General features: G+C 40.0%; 1 protein-coding gene, 1 long non-coding RNA gene and 1 pseudogene across 2 annotated transcripts; 2 read left to right on the top strand and 1 right to left on the bottom strand.

The window, feature by feature from the left end:
* Positions 1–991: 991 nt before the first annotated feature.
* On the top strand, positions 992–1954 carry LOC138444007 (olfactory receptor 11H6-like). The gene has a single exon (XM_069597364.1). The coding sequence runs from the start codon at positions 992–994 to the stop codon at positions 1952–1954; it is 963 nt and encodes a 320-aa protein (XP_069453465.1).
* An 11920-nt stretch (positions 1955–13874) lies between these two features.
* LOC138444006 (olfactory receptor 11G2-like) lies at positions 13875–14839 on the bottom strand (annotated as a pseudogene).
* Positions 14840–15871: 1032 nt separating this feature from the next.
* On the top strand, positions 15872–20614 carry LOC138444100 (uncharacterized). Its single transcript, XR_011258398.1, has 2 exons — positions 15872–16208; positions 19418–20614. It is a non-coding gene; the product is annotated as an uncharacterized lncRNA (long non-coding RNA).
* The last annotated feature ends 231 nt before the right edge of the window (positions 20615–20845 follow it).

The raw sequence follows: 20845 nt of genomic DNA, 5'->3' as shown, positions 1-20845 counted from the left end.
ATTCCATGGATGTATAGTCCATGGGGTCACAAAGAGTTGGACATGACTGAGTGATTTTCACTTTCATAAAAAGTGCCAAAAATTAGGACATAGGACAAGTAGAAGTTAAATAGCAGCTTAAGAAACTAATAGATACTGTCTAAAATGGAATTTGTGGCAATGTCTTCATCATCCTGCTTCAGTTAACAGCCATCCAGGACAGATATCTTGAAAAAATGTTAACTGACAACATAGTAAGGTACTCTTTTTGTACTGACCTAATTCAACTTCATAGTAATTTATTATTTTTTTACAACATGACAAGCTTTAATATTTCTTCATTCATCTTTTACCTCTTATTCATATAAAATTATTCTCTTTGTCTTGTTGAAGGCAAGCCTTGAATTCTGCTTTTCTGCTATGAATATTGCCAGGCCATTTTTTTTAATTGAAGTAAAATTGACTTGCAATATTATATTAGTTTTAGGCATACAGGATCATGATTCAATAATTTTATACACTACGAAATGATCACCACAATAAGTCTAGTCACCATCTGTTACCATAATAATTTGAATTTTGATTTTTCTTAAAATTTTCCAAAATTCTAAATAAAATTTTCTTTGCAACAAGGAGAAAAGAAATTAGATGTATGTATGAGTGTGTATCTTATGAAACTTTACATCAAGGAAGAATTAAGGTAAATGCAAACATAGAAAACAATCGACTCTATGTTACATGATATCAGTGAAATTTATACTCTGAAAAAAATGGAGACTGTTACAGGAGGTGCTGTGAGAGCATATAGTAACATATTGGCTCAGGTTCTCAAAACTCTGCTCTCATTGCACTAAGCTAGATCATTGGGAAATGAGTTAAATTCAGAACCATATGGAGCCCTTTCACAAAAGTGCATTAAAGGAGTAAATAGAAGTCAGAAGATTAAAAAAAATGACCTTTCAAGAGAAAGACATGGCTAATATAATGATCATTCCCTTCATAGATCAGAAGAATGCACATCTCAGAAGCCAGTAATACCTCTGGGTCTGTGAGTGAGTTCATTCTCCTGGGCTTCCCCTGCCACAGGGAGATCCAGATCCTCCTCTGTGTCATGTTCTCCCTCATCTACCTGCTGACCCTCCTTGGGAACACAGCCATCATCTGTGCTGTGTGGTCAAGCCGGAAGCTCCATACACCCATGTACGTCCTCCTGGCCAACTTCTCCTTCCTGGAGATGTGCTACGTCAGTTCCGATATGCCCAAAATGTTGGCCGACATCATCTCCCAGACCAAGAGCATCTCCTACGCTGGTTGCCTGCTCCAGTTCTACTTCTTCTTCTCCATGTGTGCGGCTGAGGGCTACTTTCTATCTGCGATGTCCTTTGATCGGTTCCTTGCCATCTGTCGACCTCTGCATTACCCCACCATCATGACTTATCAACTCTGCGCCCGATTAGTGGTTTTCTGCTGGGCAGGTGGCTTTTTATCAATACTGATGCCCGCAGTTCTTATGTCTCAGGTGCCTTTCTGTGGCCCTAATGTCATTGACCATTTTTTCTGTGACCTGGGACCATTGCTGGCACTGTCCTGTGCCCCTGTGCCCAAAACTACTCTAACGTGTGCCACTGTAAGCTCGCTTATCATTTTCATCACCTTCCTCTACATTCTTGGGTCCTATACCTTAGTTTTGCGAGCTGTACTTCGGGTCCCAGCTGGCTCAGGCAGGAACAAAGCTTTTTCTACCTGTGCCTCCCATTTCTTGGTGGTTTCCTTGTTCTATGGCTCAGTGATGGTGATGTATGTGAGTCCAGGCTCCAGGAGCCATCCTGGGACACAGAAATTTGTGACCCTGTTTTACTGCATGGCAACCCCATTCTTTAATCCTCTGATCTACAGCCTCCGGAACAAAGATATGAAAGATGCATTGAAGAAAGTCCTCTGTGCATCAGAAATTTCTAAAAATGCAGAGAAATGATATACATTTTTACATCATTATTCTCTCAAGAATTCAGAATTTCTCTCAAAAAAAACTATTTTCTGGGCATGTCTGAGTATTTGACTTCTTAATCTCATAAAAGTATCATTCATTACACACACCAAAAAACTCTCATCCTATCTCAAAAGAAAATACCCACAGTTCCAAAGATCTATTGCAGCAAAATTTCATAGTTTTTATTCACCAGTGTATTAATACAATTTTTATGTTTTAAAGATTTTTTTGTAGTCCTAAAACTAATGTAATCAAGTTGGTATATACAAAACTAAGGCTCATGTTTCCAACTTGCATCTTGGCTTTCATTCTAATACTGTTTTATGCACTTTATCAACTATTTTTCCCAATTATAAGTTTGTCTATAATGAGAAATATCACCAACTTACTATGCTCATGAAAAAAGCCAGTTGCTTAATTTATAAGATCAAGGACTCAATATCTGTCACTGAAACAGTAGTGTTTTTCACTTGTGTTTTCCTTAATACTGAGCACTGATGAGCTATACACAGTATGTAGCAAATTAAAATAGGAATTTATATGGTTTCTTCTTAAGGAAAATTCTTGGTCCAACTTTGAAGAGAGTACAAAGACAAGCACACATTCACATGTGCCAAATCATTAAGTATTCCCTACCCAAACTGCGTTTCTGCACCTTCCAAGCTTCAAGTAGAGGAACATTTACTGTTAGCAGAAAACAAGCATGACAAACCAGAAAACAGATTCTGCCAATTAAATCAAGGCAGTCAGCACTTAATATAAATTTTTTGGCTTGACCTGATCATCTGCCTGTACTCTGAAATGTTCATATTTTATTTTTTAATTAAAACATTTATTGAGGCAGCATTGGTTTATAACATTATGCAAGTTTCATGTGTTCAACAATATGTATCATATTTTACACTGTAGCGCAAAATTTACTTTTCTGGAGGAGGGGTTGCTTTGTAAATTTTCTCCTATATAGTGAAGAAAAAGCTTATGATTTGACTGACAATGTGCAATCCAAACCAGACCTCAATTCATGTTTTCTGTTTTTATGTAGAAAACAGGGTTCTTATTTGCACACAACAAGTAAAGAAGGCTTTAAAGCCCTCTTTCAAGTTAGTCTGACTTTGGGGAATATTTCCTGTAGTAAAATATGCCAAGTAGTGAGGCTGCTGAATCACTGTAAAATCAGAGAATTCCAGGCAACCAACCAATCCAGAAGGGTTAGTTTCTTCTTGCTCCGTGCAGATTACTGAGACTGCACCTTCCTACAGCAAATCTACTATGATGTAATTACAGCAGGTTTCTTATTTGCATACAACAGAAGCTGACTTTGGCTGATTAAGCATGACAATGGGGAAGATGTATTGACGGGATATCAGGAATGTCACAGAATCAGTGAAAGTGAAAGAATCAGAGTTGAAGCTCAGAATCAAAGATGAATGTGCAAACCACCCTGTGGAACTGGTCTGAGGGAAAATCGCTATCACTACAGCCATGCCTACTGCCATGAGCCATTGGATGTCACAGTGCTGCCTGTACTGAGTATGCCTCAGATGGTAAAGAATCCTGCAGTTAGTGCACTAAGATCCTGCCAATTCTGCACCAGGGATTTGTCTTTCCTGCAATAAGTGTGCTAACTGCTTCAGTGCTACTTTTTCCCCAATATTTCAACATTGCTATCCCCTACCATCCCATTTCTCCTTCCTGCGTCACTATCCTGACTCAAAGCCTGGGGTGGTTGTACCTGCTTGGTGGAACCAAGAGTACATCTCTCTACTATAGCTGCAACAGAGGCTGGGAGAGTTAATACCTATAAATAAAAACTCCAGTTATACAAAGATACAAAGAGCTCCAAGTCTCTACTGAGATACTAGGCAACAAAAACAAAAGAAAAATACCAACTATAACAACACATTCATTTCGACTCCCCTATGATATGCCTGGGTTATGTCCCCTTTAGAAGTTCCATAGGGTAGGATTTAGCTAAATAATCCACCTATGTAACAGCAGGGAAGTCGCAGCAGGATGAGTAAGTGGAAATAAACTTCACTGTGGGTAGTTGAGGGCTTGTCTATCTCACAATGAGTGCTGTTAGAACTTAATATGAAGTTTATAAGTTATTACTACACTCTGGAGTTCTGAGAGACAGTTCAACTAAAGGGAACCAAATTGTCCATCATCTGAGAAAATCTCTATTAAGTGCAGTGAGATTTAAGGCTGCCCACAAGCTTTGCTTAGAACTGGCAAGGAATGGATAAAGATTCTTCATTTACTCTTTCACTTTGAGTCAAAAAGTTTTAGCCTGAAGGTTAATGAGCCACAATTAACTAAATAGTTAAGATCTTCTCTTACATCTAGGTTTTCATGGTGTCTGAAAAAGATATTCATATATGAAATTAAATATCTTTGGTTTTGCCCTAAATGTTAGATACATAGAATTTTCAATAACAAGAGGAGAGTGAAAAAGTTAGCTTAAAGCTCAACATTCAGAAAACGAAGATCATGGCATCTGGTCCCATCACTTCATGGGAAATAGATGGGGAAACAGTGGAAACAGTGTCAGACTCTGTGTTGGAGGGCTCCAAAATCATTGCAGATGGTGACTGCAGCCATGAAATTAAAAGACGCTTACTCCTTGGAAGAAAAGTTATGACCAACCTAGAGAGTATATTCAAAAGCAGAGACATTACTTTGCCAACTAAGGTCCGTCTAGTCAAACCTATGGTTTTTCCTGTGGTCATGTATGGATGTGAGAGTTGGACTGTGAAGAAGGCTGAGCGCCAAAGAATTGATGTGTTTGGACTGTGGTGTTGGAGAAGACTCTTGAGAGTCCCTTCGACTACAAGGCAATCCAACCTGTCCATTCTGAAGGAGAGCAACCCTGGGATTTCTTTGGAAGGAATGATGCTAAAGCTGAAGCTCCAGTACTTTGGCCACTTCATGCGAAGAGTTGACTCATTGGAAAAGACTCTGATGCTGGGAGGGATTGGGGGCAGAAGGAGAAGGGGACGACCAAGGATGAGATGGCTGGATGGCATCACTGACTCGATGGACGTGAGTCTGAGTGAACTCCGGGAGTTGATGATGGACAGGGAGGCCTGGTGTGCTGCGATTCATGGGGTTGCAAAGAGTCGGACATGACTGAGCAACTGAACTGAACTGAACTGAACTGAGGGCTTATTTAGCTACATTGGAATGAATTATATTCCATTTTCTCTATATTTTAAAAAAATTATGCAAATGATATACTTTATAGTTAACAATTTTCATCATAAAAAACAAAACTGAACAAAATAATGAAAATCCTCATAGTTCCACACCTCTACACACCTACTTCTCTCCACAGGAATGTGTTCAGTTTGGTGGGTATACATCCAGATTTTTTCTGTGCATTTACATATAAAATATAGGTTTTGAATGACTATATAAATTGGAATATGCATTGGAAGGACTGATGCTGAAGCTGAAACTCCAATACTTTGGCCACCTGATGGGAAGAGCCAACTCATTGGGAAAGTCCCTGATGCTGGGAAAGATTGAAGGCAGGAAAGAGGGTGACAGAAGATGAGATGGTTGGATGGCATCACTGACTCAATGGACATGACTCCGAGCAAGCTCTGGGAGTTGGTGATGGACAGGGAAGCCTGGCATGCTGCAGTCTATGGGGTTGCAAAGAGTCGGACATGACTGAGAGACTGAACAGCAAGAACAATAAATTAGATTATACCTAAGTATTGCTCTACAAATGACTGACTCTCTGATCACTTCCAATTTTCACCTAAAAAGCAATGTCTAAGAGACGACTTTCATCCAGCTCTTGCAGAGTCTTCTGTCAGTTTGGAACAAATTAGGGCAATGAAGCTGAAGATACAGTTCTTCAGGAAAGACTTTCCTCAAGGAGATGGTACATAGATGTGTGAGAGAACTACTTCCAAAATACAGTGTACTCAGTGGGATTTTTTTGCCACCAAAATCAGGATTTAAAATAGGAAAACCAGTGAAACAAGAGAATAATGATTCTTTCTAAGCAAAGAAACTGTATTCTGAAAAATGACAATTCACTTACTTGTTTAACCTCAACAACTTTTTGAACTCCTTAATTAGACCTCAGATTTCTCTATGTATGCTTACACTTTCCAGTACAACAGCAATGACCCACATGTGGCTACTGACCACTTGAAATGTGACTAATCCTAATGAAGAATGTAATAATTGTAAAATCACACACCAATTTTGAAAACTTAGTATAATAAAAGAATGTAAATATTTCATTAATAATGTTTAAGCTGATTATAAATTTAAATGATACTCTTTGGGATAAATTGAGTTAAAATATATTATCAAAATTAATTTCACCTATTTCTTTTAATCTTTCTTTATGCAGCTATTAGAATATTAAAAGCTACATATGTGCTGTTTGTGGTTCACATTGTATCTCAGAACCGGTTTAGACAGATCTCAAAGAATCTAATAGCTTAAAATGCTATTCATATGTTGATACTTCTTAGGTTTTTACCTCCACTTGCAACCTCAACTTATACTTATGGACTTGCATATAAAATTGTCTACTTATAAATCTCCACTTGGATATTATTCATCTATTTTTAAGTGTATATTTCTATATTTTATTTCAGTGAAACTACTTTAGTCATTGTCTTGACATAGTAAGAGAAATTCTGGCTAATGTATGTAATTCTTATATAGGTTAGTCTTATTCTGTCATGACACAATAAAGCAGATTCCTCTGGTGTATATATAAATACATACATAAATCTTTACATTTTAATTTCAGGTTTTCCCATGGAAGCAATCACCTTCACTGAAAATTTGGATGCTGCTAATTAAATCTAACTTGTGTATGTGTGCCGTGCTCAGTCACTTCAGTCGTGTCCGAGTCTTTATGCCCCCATGGACTGTAACCTGCCAGGCTTCTCTGTACATGGGCTTTTCTCAGCATGAATACTGAAGTTGGTTGTCATGTCCTACTGCAGGGAATCTTCCCAACTCAAGGACTGAACCCTTGTTTTTTTGTGTCTTCTACTTTGCAGGCAGTTTCTTTATTGCTGAGCCCGAAGAAAAGCCCAACTTTTGTGTACAAGAACAATATAAATATGAGACATATAACGTAAAAATCATGAGCAAGATTTCTACTTATTAAATAGGGCAGTGGACAGAAATTGTTAGCTCTTTTTTTGAGATAAGTTGTCAAGCTTGTCAATTCTACCTTCTTCTTAATACCAGCAAAGATTATTTATGTTTCAAGGATATATTTTTCTGCATTCTCAAAGTACTGCACTCACTCATCCTCTCCCAAGGTGATGTCTCTACTCTTATTTGTATTTGCGAGAAAATCAGGAAGGAGAAAGAACATCAGGAACCCCAACAGATACGAAAACCTGAGAATGCTCAATTTCCTTGTATAAAATGGCATGGTATTTGCATGTAACCTAAGCACATCCTGTATACTTTAACTCATCTCTAGGTTACCTGTAATACCTAATACAATGTAAATGTTATGTAAGTAGTTATAAATACAATGTATATGTTATGAAAAGAGTTGCTTGTATACAACAAATTCAAGTTTTTCTTTTTGGAAATTTCTGGCTTTTTTTTTTTTTTCAGTATTTTTGATCCCCAGAGCTCCTTGAGTCCACAGATCTAGAAACTACAAATACAGAGGGCTGACTGTATTTATATATTCCTAGGGTTATGATGGTTAAATTAGAGATGCCTTTTGAAAAACAACACTCACAGAAAACTAAAACTAGATTACTTGTTGATTGTTAAGATTTTTTTCAGAACTTTCTCACCAAAAATGAAAAACATTTATATTTTATATTAAAATCTCTTTAATAATCAGTATATTTAAGTCATATGTTATATTCTACTAGTCTACACTTACTCTTGGTAAATACCACACTATTTCATTTTGTGAGATCCAAGAGGAAGGGAATATATGTACACATACAGCTGATGCACTTCCCTATACAGCAGAAACTAACACAACATTGTAACAAAATTATACTTCAATTTCAAAAAAGTAAATGTCAAGACTTTAAGTTCAAGCTATAGCTCAGTGGAGCCACTGATAAATCAGTATGACTAGAGCTAATTTAAAAGATTAAAATGTTAGGATTAGACATCTAAATTTGAAATGCATCTTCATGCAAAAATATGCAGCAGAAGTTTTCTGATGTTTGACTAAGTTTAAACAAAAATAACTTTATTTGTTATTCCATAACAAAATTTTAGCATAACGTTTCCTCATGAAGTGCAATATTGTAAATTAAGTTCCTATTTTAGGAAACAAGAAATTAGAAGAGTAGAAATTACCTCTGAGGGACTCAGAGAATTTTATAGAGAACTACATGAAAATAAGTGCACCATGAACACAGAAATATAGATCAGTGGAACAAAATAGAAAGCCCAGAGATAAATCCATGCACTTATGGACACCTTATCTTTGACAAATGAGGCAAAAATATACAGTGGAGAAAAGACAATCTCTTTAACAAGTGGTGCTGGGAAAACTGGTCAGCCACTTGTAAAAGAATGAAACTAGAATACTTTCTAATGTCATACACAAAAATAAACTCAAAATGGATTAAAGTTCCAAATGTAAGACCAGAAACTATAAAATTCCTAGAGGAAAACATAGACAAAACACTCTCTGATGTAAATCATAGCAGGATCCTCTATGACCCACCTCCCACAGTAATGGAAATAAAAGCAAACAGAAACAAATGAGACCTATTAAACTTAAAAGCTTCTGCACAACAAAGGAAACTATAAGCAAAGTGAAAAGACAGCCTTCAGAATGGGAGAAAATAATAGCAAACGAAGCAACTGACAAAGAATTAATCTCAAAATTATACAAGCAACTCCTACAGCCCAATTTCAGAAAAATAAGTGACCCCCAAAAAAAGGGCTAAAGACCTAAACAGATATATCTCCAAAGAAGACATACAGATGGCTAACAAACACATGAAAAGATGCTCAACATTACTCATTATCAGAGAAATGCAAATCAAAACCACAATGAGGTACCATTATATGCCGGTCAGAATGGCTGCTATCGAAAAGTCTACAAGCAATAAATCCTGGAGAGGGTGTGGAGAAAAGGGAACCATCTTACACTGTTGGTGGGAATGCAAACTAGTACAGCCACTATGGAGAACAGTGTGGAGATTCCTTAAAAAACTGGCCATAGAACTGCCATATGACCCAACAATCCCACATATGCACCAAGGAAACCAGAATTGAAAGAGACACATGTACCCCAATGTTCATCACAACACTGTTTACAAACAAAGCTAGGACATGGAAGCAACCTAGATGTCCATCAGCAGACGAAGGGATAAGAAAGCTGTGGTACACATACATAATGGAATATTCAATTCAGTTCAGTTCATTTGCTCAATAGTGTCCGACTTTTTGCGACCCCATGAATTGCAGCACGCCAGGCCTCCCTGTCCATCACCAACTCCCGGAGTTCACTCAAACTCAAGTCCATCGAGTCAGTGATGCCATCCAGCCATCTCATTCTCTGCCGTCCCCTTTTCCTCCTGCCCCCAATCCTCTCAGCATCAGAGTCTTTTCCAATGAGTCAACCCTTCGCATGAGGTGGCCAAAGTACTGGAATTTTAGCCTTAACATCATTCCTTCAAGAACACCCAGGACTGATCTCCTTTAGGATGGACTGGTTGGATCTCCTTGCAGTCCAAGGGACTCTCAAGAGTCTTCTCCAACACCACAGTTCAAAAGCATCAATTCTTTGGCAGTCAGCTTTCTTCACAGTCCAGTTCTCACATACATACATGACTACTGGAAAAACCATAGCTTGACTAGATGGACATTTATTGGCAAAGCAATGTCTCTGCTTTTGAATATGCTGTCTAGGTTGGTCATAACTTTCCTTCCAAGGAGTAAGCGTCTTTTAATTTCATGGCTGCAGTCACCATCTGCGGTGATTTTGGAGCCCCCCAAAATGAAGTCTGACACTGTTTCCACTGTTTCCCCATCTATTTCCCATGAAGTGATGGGACCAGATGCCATGATCTTCGTTTTCTGAATGTTGAGCTTTAAGCCAACTTTTGCACTCTCCTCTTTCACTTTCATCAAGAGGCTTTTTAGCTCCTCTTCACTTTCTGTCATAAGGGTGGTGTCATCTGCATATCTGAGGTTATTGATATTTCTTCAGGCAATCTTGATTCTAGCTTGTGCTTATTCCAGCCCAGCATTTCTCATGATGTACTCTGCGTATAAGTGAAATAAGTAGGGTGACAATATACAGCCTTGACGTACTCCTTCTCCTATTTGGAACCAGTCTGTTGTTCCATGTTTAGTTCTAACTGTTGCTTCCTGACCTGCAAATAGGTTTCTCAAGAGGCAGGTCAGGTGGTCTGGTATTTCCATCTCTTTCAGAATTTTCCACAGTTTATTGTGATCCACACAGTCAAAGGCTTTGGCATAGTCAATAAGGTAGAATTAGATGTTTTTCTGGAACTCTCTTGCTTTTTTGATGATCCAGAGGATGTTGGCAATTTGATCTCTGGTTCCTCTGCCTTTTGTAAAACTATCTTGAACATCTGGAATTTCACGGTTCAAGTATTGCTGAAGCCTGGCTTGGAGGATTTTGAGCATTACTTTACCAGCGTGTGAGGTGAGTGCAATTGTACGGTAGTCTTAGCATTCTTTGGCATTGCCTTTCTTTGGGATTGGAATGAAAACTGACCTTTTCCAGTCCTGTGGCCACTGCTGAGTTTTCCAAATTTACTGGCATATTGAGTGTAGCACTTTCACAGCATCATCTTTCAGGATTTGAAAGAGCTCAACTGGAATAGCCCGACTTCACATTCCAGGATGTCTGGCTCTAGGTGAATGATCCCACCATCGTGATTATCTGGGTCGTGAAGATCTTTTTTGTACAGTTCCTCTGTGTATTCTTGCCACCTCTTCTTAATATCTTCTGCTTCTGTTAGGTCCATACCATTTCTGTCCTTTATCGAGCCCATCTTTGCATGAAATGTTCCCTTGGTATCTCTAATTTTCTTGAAGAGATCTCTAGTCTTTCCCATTCTGTTCTTTTCCTCTATTTCTTTGCATTGATCACTGAGGAAGGCTTTCTTATCTCTCCTTGCTATTCTTTGGAACTCTGCATTCAGATGCCTATATATTTCCTTTTCTCCTTTGCTTTTCACTTCTCTTCTTTTCACAGCTATTTGTAAGGCCTCCTCAGACAGCCATTTTGCATTTTTGCATTTCTTTTCCATGGGGATGGTCTTGATCCCTGTCTCCTGTACAGTGTTACGAACCTCAGTCCATAGTTCATCAGGCACTCTATCTATCAGATCTAGGCCCTTAAATCTATTTTTCACTTCCACTGTATAATCATAAGGGATTTGATTTAGGTCATACCTGAATGGTCGAGTGGTTTCCCCCACTTTCTTCAATTTAAGTCTGAGTTTGGTAATAAGGAGTTCATGGTCTGAGCGACAGTCAGCTCCCAGTCTTGTTTTTGTTGACTGTATAGAGTTTCTCCATCTTTGGCTGCCAAGAATATAATCAGTCTGATTTCAGTGTTGACCATCTGGTGATGTCCATGTGTAGAGTCTTCTCTTGTGTTGTTGGAAGAGTGTTTTGCTATGATCAGTGCATTTTCTTGGCAAAATTCTATTAGTCTTTGCCCTGCTTCATTACGCATTCCAAGGCCAAATTTGCCTGTTACTCCAGGTATTTCTTGACTTCCTACTTTTGCATTCCAGTCCCCTATAATGAAAAGGACATCTTTTTTGTATGTTAGTTCTAAAAGGTCTTGTAGGTCTTCATAAAACTGTTTAACTTCAGCTTCTTCAGCATTACTGGTTGGGGCATAGACTTGGATTACTGTGATATTGAATGGTTTGCCTTGGTAATGAACAGAGAGCATTCTGTAGTTTTTGAGATTGCATTTAGGATTCTTTTGTTGACTATGATGGCTACTCCATTTCTTCTAAGGGATTCCTGCCCACAGTAGTAGATATAATGGTCATCTGAGTTAAATTCACCCATTCCAGTCATTTTAGTTCACTGATTCCTAGAATGCCAACTTTCACTCTTGCCATCTCCTGTGTGATCACTTCCAATTTGCCTTGATTCATGGACCTAACATTCCAGGTTCCTATGTAATATTGCTCTTTACAGCATCGGACCTTGCTTCTATCACCAGTCACATCTGCAACTAGGTATTGTTTTTGCTTTGGCTCCATCCCTTCATTCTTTCTGGAGTTATTTCTCCACTGATCTCCAGTAGCATTTGGGCGCCTACCGACCTGGGGAGTTCCCCTATCAGTATCCCATCATTTTGCCTTTTCATACTGTTCATGGGGTTCTCAAGGCAAGAATGCTGAAGTGGTTTGCCATTCCTTTCTCCAGTGGGCCACATTCTGTCAGACCTCTCCACCATGCCTGCCTGTCTTGGGTGGCCCCACAGGGTATGGCTTAGTTTCACTGAGTTAAACAATGCTGTGGTCCTAGTGTGATTAGACTGACTAGTTTTCTGTGATTATGGTTTCAGTGTGTCTGCCCTCTGATGCCCTCTTGCAACACCTACCATCTTACTTGGGTTTCTCTTACCTTGAACATGGGGTATCTCTTCACTGCCGCCCCTCCTGACCTTGAACGTGGAGTAGCTCCTCTCAGCTCTACTGCGCCCACGCAGCCACTGCTCCTTGGACGTGGGGTTGCTCCTCCTGGCTGCTGCCCCTGGCCTCAGGTGTGGGGTAGCTCACTCAACTATTAAAAAGAATGCATTTGATTCAGTTCTAATGAGGTGGATAAAACTGGAGCCTATTATACGGAGTGAAGTAAGTCAGAAAGAAAAACACCAATACAGTATATTAATCCATATATATGGAATTTAGAAAGATGGTAACGATAACCCTGTATGAGAGACAGCAAAAGAGACACTGATGTAAAGAACAGACTTTTAGGAGAAGACTTTTAGTGTGGGAGACGGCAATGGTGGGATGATTTGGGAGTATAGCATTGAAACATGTATATTATCATATGTGAAATAGATTGCCAGTCCAGGTTCAATGCATGAGACAGGGTGCTCGAGACTGTTGCACTGGGATGGCCCTGAGGGATGGGATGAGGAGGGAGGTGGGAGAGGGGTTCAGGATGGGGAACACATGTACACCCATGGCTGATTCTTGTGAATGTATGGCAAAAACCACCACAATATTGTAAAGTAATTAAACTATAATTAAAATAAATTTTAAAAAAAGAAAATAAGTGTACCTTTGGGCTGGATTGTAGTGATCCCACAAAGTCTACAACTCTTTGGCTTACACTGAATATGAACTAATCTTCATGTATCTGCATATAGAAGATGAGGACCTGCCTCCTAAAGTGATAGTATTGGCAAAATGTGAAGAGTCAATCAAGACAATATAATCTTACTGAGAACCCTTGTTGGTGCCCAAAACAATACTTAGCATAATGGGATACACAAAAGAAATTCTGCTAAATTTTCTCTGATATTGAGGATTTTGTTTAAAAGTCTAGTAATCTGATTATCTGAAAGATTACTGGCTAAATATTCATATGATTGCAATACATTAGCATTTGCTATGCTCTAAAAACAAAGAACTGGCTTTGATGAAGGCAGAATTTGAGGATGTTGAGATAAGTCAGCAAAATGTAATGCATACCAAAAGAGAAATGTGTGAAAATCTTATTAAATCATTCAAAACAACTATATCTAAGATACAAAAATATCTAGGCCATGAATAATAACTTCCTAAGACTTAAATCATGGGTCTAATGGACTTTTCAAAGTCATCTTCCCAATATATGAAAATAAAATGAAAGAAAAAAACATAATCTCATTCATCTCATGATCTTGCATCCTCCTAAACATGAATTATGCATTATGTTAAATTCGACTTTTGGAGCCTTTAAGGATTTCCTTCAGTAAAACACTCAAAAAAATTTTTAGTGCTTCTTCCATATCTTTGTTCTGGAAGTTGTAGATCAGGAGATTAAAGAAAGGGGTTGCCAAAGCATAGAACAAGGTGACAAATTTCTGTATCCCTGGATATTCGCCAGAACCTGGGCTACCATATATCACCATGACTGAGCCACAGAAGAGGGATACCACAGCAAGGTGGAAGGCACAAGTAGAGAAAGCCTTCTGCCTTCCTGAGCCTGAGGACATCCATAGCACCACACTGAGGACACAAAAGTAAGTGCCAAGAATATACAGTAAGGTGAGGAAGATGATTAGAGAGCTCACGATACCACAAATCAGCCTAATTCCAGATACTGGAGCACAGGACCGTGCCAGCAAAGGAACTAGATCACAGAGAAAATGGTCAACAGTGTTTGGACCACAGAAGGGCACTTGAGATATTAGAATCAAAGGGGTCAATAGCCAGAGAAAGCCACCTGCCCAGCAGAAGACCACTAACAACACATACAGGCGATGGGTCATAATGATAGGATAATGCAAAGGTCTACAAATGACAAGAAATTGATCAAAAGACATCACTGACAGAAATAAACAGCCGCACACATGGAGAAGAAGTAGAACTGGAGCAGGCAGCCAGCAGAGGAGACGCTCTTGGTCTGGGAGATGATCTTGGCCAACATTTTGGGCACATTGGAACTGACATAGCAGATCTCCAGGAAGGAGAAGTTGGCCAGGAGGATGTACATGGGTGTATAGAGCTTCCAGCTTGACCACACGGCACAGATAATGGCTGTGTTCCCCATGAGGATCAGGAAATAGATGATGGAGAAGAGCACAAAGAGGAGGAACTGGAGGTCTCTGAGGCAGAGGAAGCCCAGGAGAATGAACTCACTCACAGACCCAGAGGTATTAGTCTCTAAGGTCCTCATTCATCTGAACTGTGGAAGTAACAGAGAAAATGAGAAACACAGAAATATCTATATTTTTCCAATTCCTGATGAAGAGATATGTTTCCTTTCCATAATTTGGGTTTTTTGTATTTCTGTCTTCCCTCTAGAAAAGTGAGTTTTTCTTTCCTCTTTTTCTCCTTTTCCTTCTTGTTTGTTTAATAAACTTTTATTTTGCACATACTATTGCCAGGCACTGTTCTAGGAGGTAGGAAAAGACAACGAACAAAAAAAGCAGAGTTCCTGCTCTTTGGGTTATGTCAAACATCTTTTGCTCAAAATGACTTCAAATAACACATTAAGGGCTTTAGAATTTCCATATAGGAGTTTGAATCTGATTAGAAGAGATCTAAGGGAATTTCCAGGTGGCTCAATGGGTAAAGAATCCTCCTGCCAACGCAGAAGGCACAGGAGATGCACATTCAATCTCTGGGTCGGGAAGATCCCCTGCAGGAGGACACGGCAACCTATTCCAGTATTCCTGCCTGAAAAATCCTATGGTCAGAGGAGCCTGGCAGGCTATAGTCCATGAGGTCACAAAGTCGCATATGACTGGGCATGCATGCACTACAACAGCTAGGGAAATTACCTTGGAACCTCATTCGCACAGCAAGGAAACTGTTTTGGCTTAGATTGTGTGTTTATTTGTGGTAATTTCATGGGGAGCTAATATGGAATATGGACTGGATGTTAGCAGCCCTCCACCTATGTTGTAGTGCTGCCACCGATGCAGTTAACAGTGTGATGTGACATAAGAAAGTTTTTGTTGTCATGTTGAAGAGGAAAAGTTAAAATTTTACATAACCTCCTGTTCCTTCTGCCTCTGTAACTGAGCTTGCTCCTTGAAAAGTCTGGATGACATAGGTCTCAGAAAGTGGAGACTCACAATACTAGGAACTGGAGCTTATCTCACTCACCCTTGTGCTGCTATTTGCAATTGTCCAGCCCCCACAAACCCACAAGCCCGCTTAATCATGTCTGGCCATGTATAAAAGCTCTGTAACCCCTTTGTCTGGGGCTTAGAGCTTAGAGTGTTAACTCCTCTTGGCCCACCAGCATAATAAACCTGAGTTCTCCAACTCTCCGAGTGTGGTGCTTGGTTTCTTGAGTACTGGTTTCTGCATCATTTCTGGAAGCCTCAGCAAGATTCCAACCACAATGGCCCCTTGAGCACAGGGCTGGTGGTTTGGCCAGACTGGAGCAAAGGAACCCCGAGATGAACAAGGAGACATGCCACCTGACAGTATTCCAGGTTCTCTTTCAGATGGTGTTCCGACTCTCTGGATGGCCACGCCCTGACTGGACTCATTGGAGGGACGGACCAACTCACCAGGAATGGCCACAGGATCAGGTAAGGCCCCGGGGCCAGTCCCCAGTCAGGTCCTACTCCAACGGGTAAAAGAGGAGACTGATCACCTCCTTGGAGATCCCACGAAGGGAGTATCAGATAGGGAGAACTGGGGACTCTGGAGAAGGGAGGCATTCTGACACAACCTCCTTGGAGCTCCCAGGAAGGGAGCAACAGTTAAGGAAACCTGAGGACTCAGGAGAAGGGAGGCACTGTGATAATCTCTGAATGATTGTGAGTGTGTGATTGCTGACTGAACAGAGTGAGAGAAATTTTTCTTTATGGAAACTGCAAAACCAATTCTTTTTGTATATGCAACTAAAAACAACTAGCTTGTTAAAAGGCCTGCCTAGGAAAAAGCTTGAAGTTAATACTTTCCACGTCCTTGAAATAAATAGCCAACTTTGACTGAGACCTCAGCCTTGAGCAAATTAGAACTTCAAAAAAAGGAAAAAAAAAAGGGAGGGGGGGTCAAAAAGATATTTTAATCTCAAACAAAAAACTACAAGATCTCTGTCTGTCTGAATTTATGTATATTTCAGTGTATTTTTTTCTGATAGTATTGTTGAAGTTGTAAATGAGTTCTAATTTAATTGGCCTAAAGAAAAGTGAGTGCTTACAAATCAAGCAATTCTAAATACAAGAAAAATTAATCTAAATAAATTTCAGATTCATGTGAACTGGGAAATATTCAATATTAAATATCTAGTATTAATGTTTGTTTGCTAATATAATAAGGAAAGTAGGATATATGTTTTTAATAAAGAAGGTATAAAAATAAAATTATATTTTGTAAAGGGAAGAGAAAGTACGTCTGACTTAACAGGTGGCTATTACGGAAAGTGATTAAAAAGTTTGTGGAAAGTGGACCCTGAAAAAAGTTTTGTGCATGGTTAGGACTGAAACCTATATGCAGGTCAGGAAGCAACAGTTAGAACTGGATATGGAACAACAGACTGGTTCCAAATAGGAAAAGGAGTACATCAGGGCTGTATATTGTCACCCTGCTTATTTAACTTCTATGCAGAGTACACCATAAGAAACGCTGGACTGGAAGAAGCACAAGCTGAAATCAAGATTGCCTGGAGAAATATCAATAATCTCATATATGCAGATGACACCACCCTTATGGCAGAAAGTGAAGAGAAACTAAAAAGCCTCTTGATGAAAGTGAAAGTGGAGAGTGAAAAAGTTGGCTTAAAGCTCAACATTCAGAAAACAAAGATCATGGCATCTGGTCCCATCACTTTATGGGAAATGGATGAGGAAACAGTGGAAACAGTGTCAGACTTTATTTTGGCAGGGCTCCAAAATCTCTGCAGATGGTGATTACAGCCATGAAATTAAAAGACGCTTACTCCTTGGAAGGAAAGTTATGACCAACCTAGATGGCATATTCAAAAACAGAGACATTACTTTGCCAACTAAGGTCCATCTAGTCTAGGCTATGGTTTTTCCAGTAGTCATGTATGGATTGAAAGTTGGACTGTGAAGAAAGCTGAGTGCTGAAGAATTGATGCTTTTGAACTGTGATGTTGGAGAAGACTCTTGAGAGTCTCTTGGACTGCAAGGAGATCTAACCAGTCCATCCTAAAGGAGATCAGCCCTGGGTGTTCTTTGGAAGGACTGATGCTAAAGCTGAAACTCCAGTACTTTGGCCACCTCATGCGAAGAGTTGACTCACTGGAAAAGACTTTGATGCTGGGAGGGATTGAGGGCAGGAGGAGAAGGGGATGACAGAGGATGAGATGGCTAGATGGCATCACCGACTCAATGGACGTGAGTTTGAGTGAACTCTGGGAGTTGGTGATGGACAGGGAGGCCTGGCGTGCTGCAGTCCATGGGGTCGCAAAGGGTCAGACACGACTGAGAGACTGAACTGACTGACTGATATTACTTTCTATGTAGCTTGCTTCAGAAGATTATTTCTAACATTACCAAATGTGTGACTGAGCCTGTGATAAACTGCTGATTTGCAGTTCTATATGAGATCAATAATTATAACAATGTAACTCTAGATATGAGAAGAAACAACAAGAGGAAATATTTTCCTGGACCAAGAGGCTAGTAAGAGAGGTATGGTCCAGAGACTTTTGCTACATACAAGGCCTGGTCTAGTGACAAGACATTGAGTGGCCTGTCAATGGAATCTTTGTTTGACCTGGGAATGAGCCTTCCCAGAACTGCAGGACACAATAACCATGAAATGCCCCCAAAACATGGTCAAACATGTGGTTATGAAGGGGTCCTGCTGACTGAAAGTTGACCCTTGCCAGTTGTCTCCACAAAGATTAAATCATGACTACAAGATGCTGACCTTCAACACCACCTTTAAAGGAGTTCAGGGTGGAGACAAAAAAATAAGGCACTCTGTGCTCTGGGGGTGGTGGGGTGGTTTGGGGCAGGGGGGAACAGGCCTTCAGATTGTCAGATGTTTTCAGGTAAAGATTTTTATGAGTAAAAATTCTTGCATCTTCTCATACCTAGAGAAACACTAATTTCATGAATCAGTGTCTGGACCTGGTTCTCCTGGCTAGCCCCTCAGCAGCTTTCCTACATCTATTAATCTTTGGGCCATATATCTTTAACTTTCTTGTTAAGTTTGTTTCTCCAAGTAGTGGTACAACAAGAATAACCCCTGGCCAACACCCAGACAATGCTAGAACAAACTGCCTTATCAGTCTGTGGACTCTCATCTCTCTCCATAAATGCACCCCAAGGTCCTCAGGCTATTCTCCTTTTGTGATCTTATATGGGAGACCACCCCCAGTGATAAAAAGCTCAAGGGAGATCACCAGCAACTAGCTGAACTGAGATGTCCTGCCCCCAATCCCTCCCAGCATCAGAGTCTTTTCCAATGAGTCAGCTCTTCCCATGAGGTGGCCATAGTACTGGAGTTTCAGCTTTAGCATCATTCCTCCCAAAGAAATCCCAGGGCTGATCTCCTTCAGAATGGACTGGTTGGATCTCCTTGCAGTCCAAGGGACTCTCAAGAATCTTCTCCAACACCACAGTTCAAAAGCATCAATTCTTCAGCACTCAGCCTTCTTCACAGTCCAACTCTACATCCATACATGACTACTGGAAAAACCATAGCCTTGACTAGATGGACCTTTGTTGGAAAAGTAATGTCTCTGCTTTTGAATATGCTATCTAGGTTGGTCATAACTTTTCTTCCAAGGAGTAAGCATCTTTTAATTTCATGGCTGCAGGAAAAAGAAAAAAACACTTCAGCCAGTTTGGACAGGCTCTCGCATGGTCGTCCTGTCAACCCCTACTGCTGTTAAAGTTATAGGTGTCATCCCTTGGATCCACCACACCAGTCAAGAAGGAGTTACTTCCTGTGATGAGGACACCTAGAAAGCAGTTCAGGACCCCAAAAACCTCCTCAAGGTCTGGTTCCAAAGACAATGGCCCTCACCCACGAAGGACACTGAGCTCTGCTCTGGTCGCTCCAGAAGCTGATGAGTCAATGCAAGGCAGAAGCTTGAGGATTCTTCAGCCTTGCTCCAGCCACACTCCGGCAGCTGGCCAGTCAACGCATGGAAGAAGCTTGAGGATCCAGCTATCAAAATATCAATGGATTTTCATTGTCAACCCTAGCCTCTATCCCTAATTGGTATTATTGCTGTGCTCTTCATTACAGGACCAACTAGACTCCCTGGCTGAGGTGGTTTTACAGAATAGGAGAGGGCTAGACATACTGACAGTTGAAAAGGGAGGACTCTTCCTCTTTTTGAATGAAGAATGCTGCTTTCATGTAAACCAATCAGAAATAGTTAGGGACAGGGCCCAACAGCAAAGGGAACAAATCATAAAGAGGAGAGAGAAACTAGCTAATTCCTGGGGTAACTGGAACAATATCTGGAGCTGGGCATCATTACTTTCTGCTTTAACAGGTCCTCTCTTCATACTGTTTGTGGTGCTCTTGTTTGGCCTTGTATTCTCAATGCTATTACCCAGTTCATAACCTCTAAAATTGAATCTATAAGGTTACAAATGGTAATAGCTCAGTATAGCCCCCTAAATGACAGGGAGCTCTGAATGTCCTACTGAAACATGAGATGATGCTTTCTTCAATGAGTGATAGAAGCATCAAGAGAGGGGAAAGAAGAAGAAAAGTTAAATTTTTATATAACTTCCTGCTTCTTCTGCCTCTGTAACTCAGCTTGCTCCTTGCAAATTATGGATCACTTCTATCTCAGAAAGTGGGGACTCACAATACTAGGAACTGGAGCTTATCTCACTCACCCTTGTCTTGTTCTTTGCAATCGCCTAGCCCCTGCAAGCCTGCAAATCAACTTAATCAGGCCTGCCCGTGTATAAAAATTCTGTAACCCCTTTGGGGCTCAGAGCCTGGAGTGTTAACTCCTCTGGGCCCATCGGCATAATAAACATGAGTTCTCCAACTTTCTGAGTGTGGCGCTTGGTTTCTGCATCATGTGAGACATGACGATTATATTCAATTGAAAAAAAAAAAAAGGAAAGGCTTTTGAGAGGGTGATGGACCTTGGCAAAACACACATTTCCAAGAGCAATGATGGAGGCAGAATATCAATAGCATATAATATGAAAAGATTTGAATACAAGAAATTATGTTTACAGAAAAATCCAAAAGAGTGGAAGTTAGAATATCTGTA

This window comes from Ovis canadensis, chromosome 7 (assembly GCF_042477335.2).
Source record: "Ovis canadensis isolate MfBH-ARS-UI-01 breed Bighorn chromosome 7, ARS-UI_OviCan_v2, whole genome shotgun sequence".
NCBI lineage: Eukaryota > Metazoa > Chordata > Mammalia > Artiodactyla > Bovidae > Ovis > Ovis canadensis.
Note: the sequence above shows the minus strand (reverse complement) of the source record. Positions and strands in the feature narration are given on the sequence as shown.

Excerpts from the sequence above, each read along its gene's own strand:
- LOC138444007 (XM_069597364.1), top strand. The coding sequence starts at position 992 with ATGCACATCTCAGAAGCCAGTAATACCTCTGGGTCTGTGAGTGAGTTC.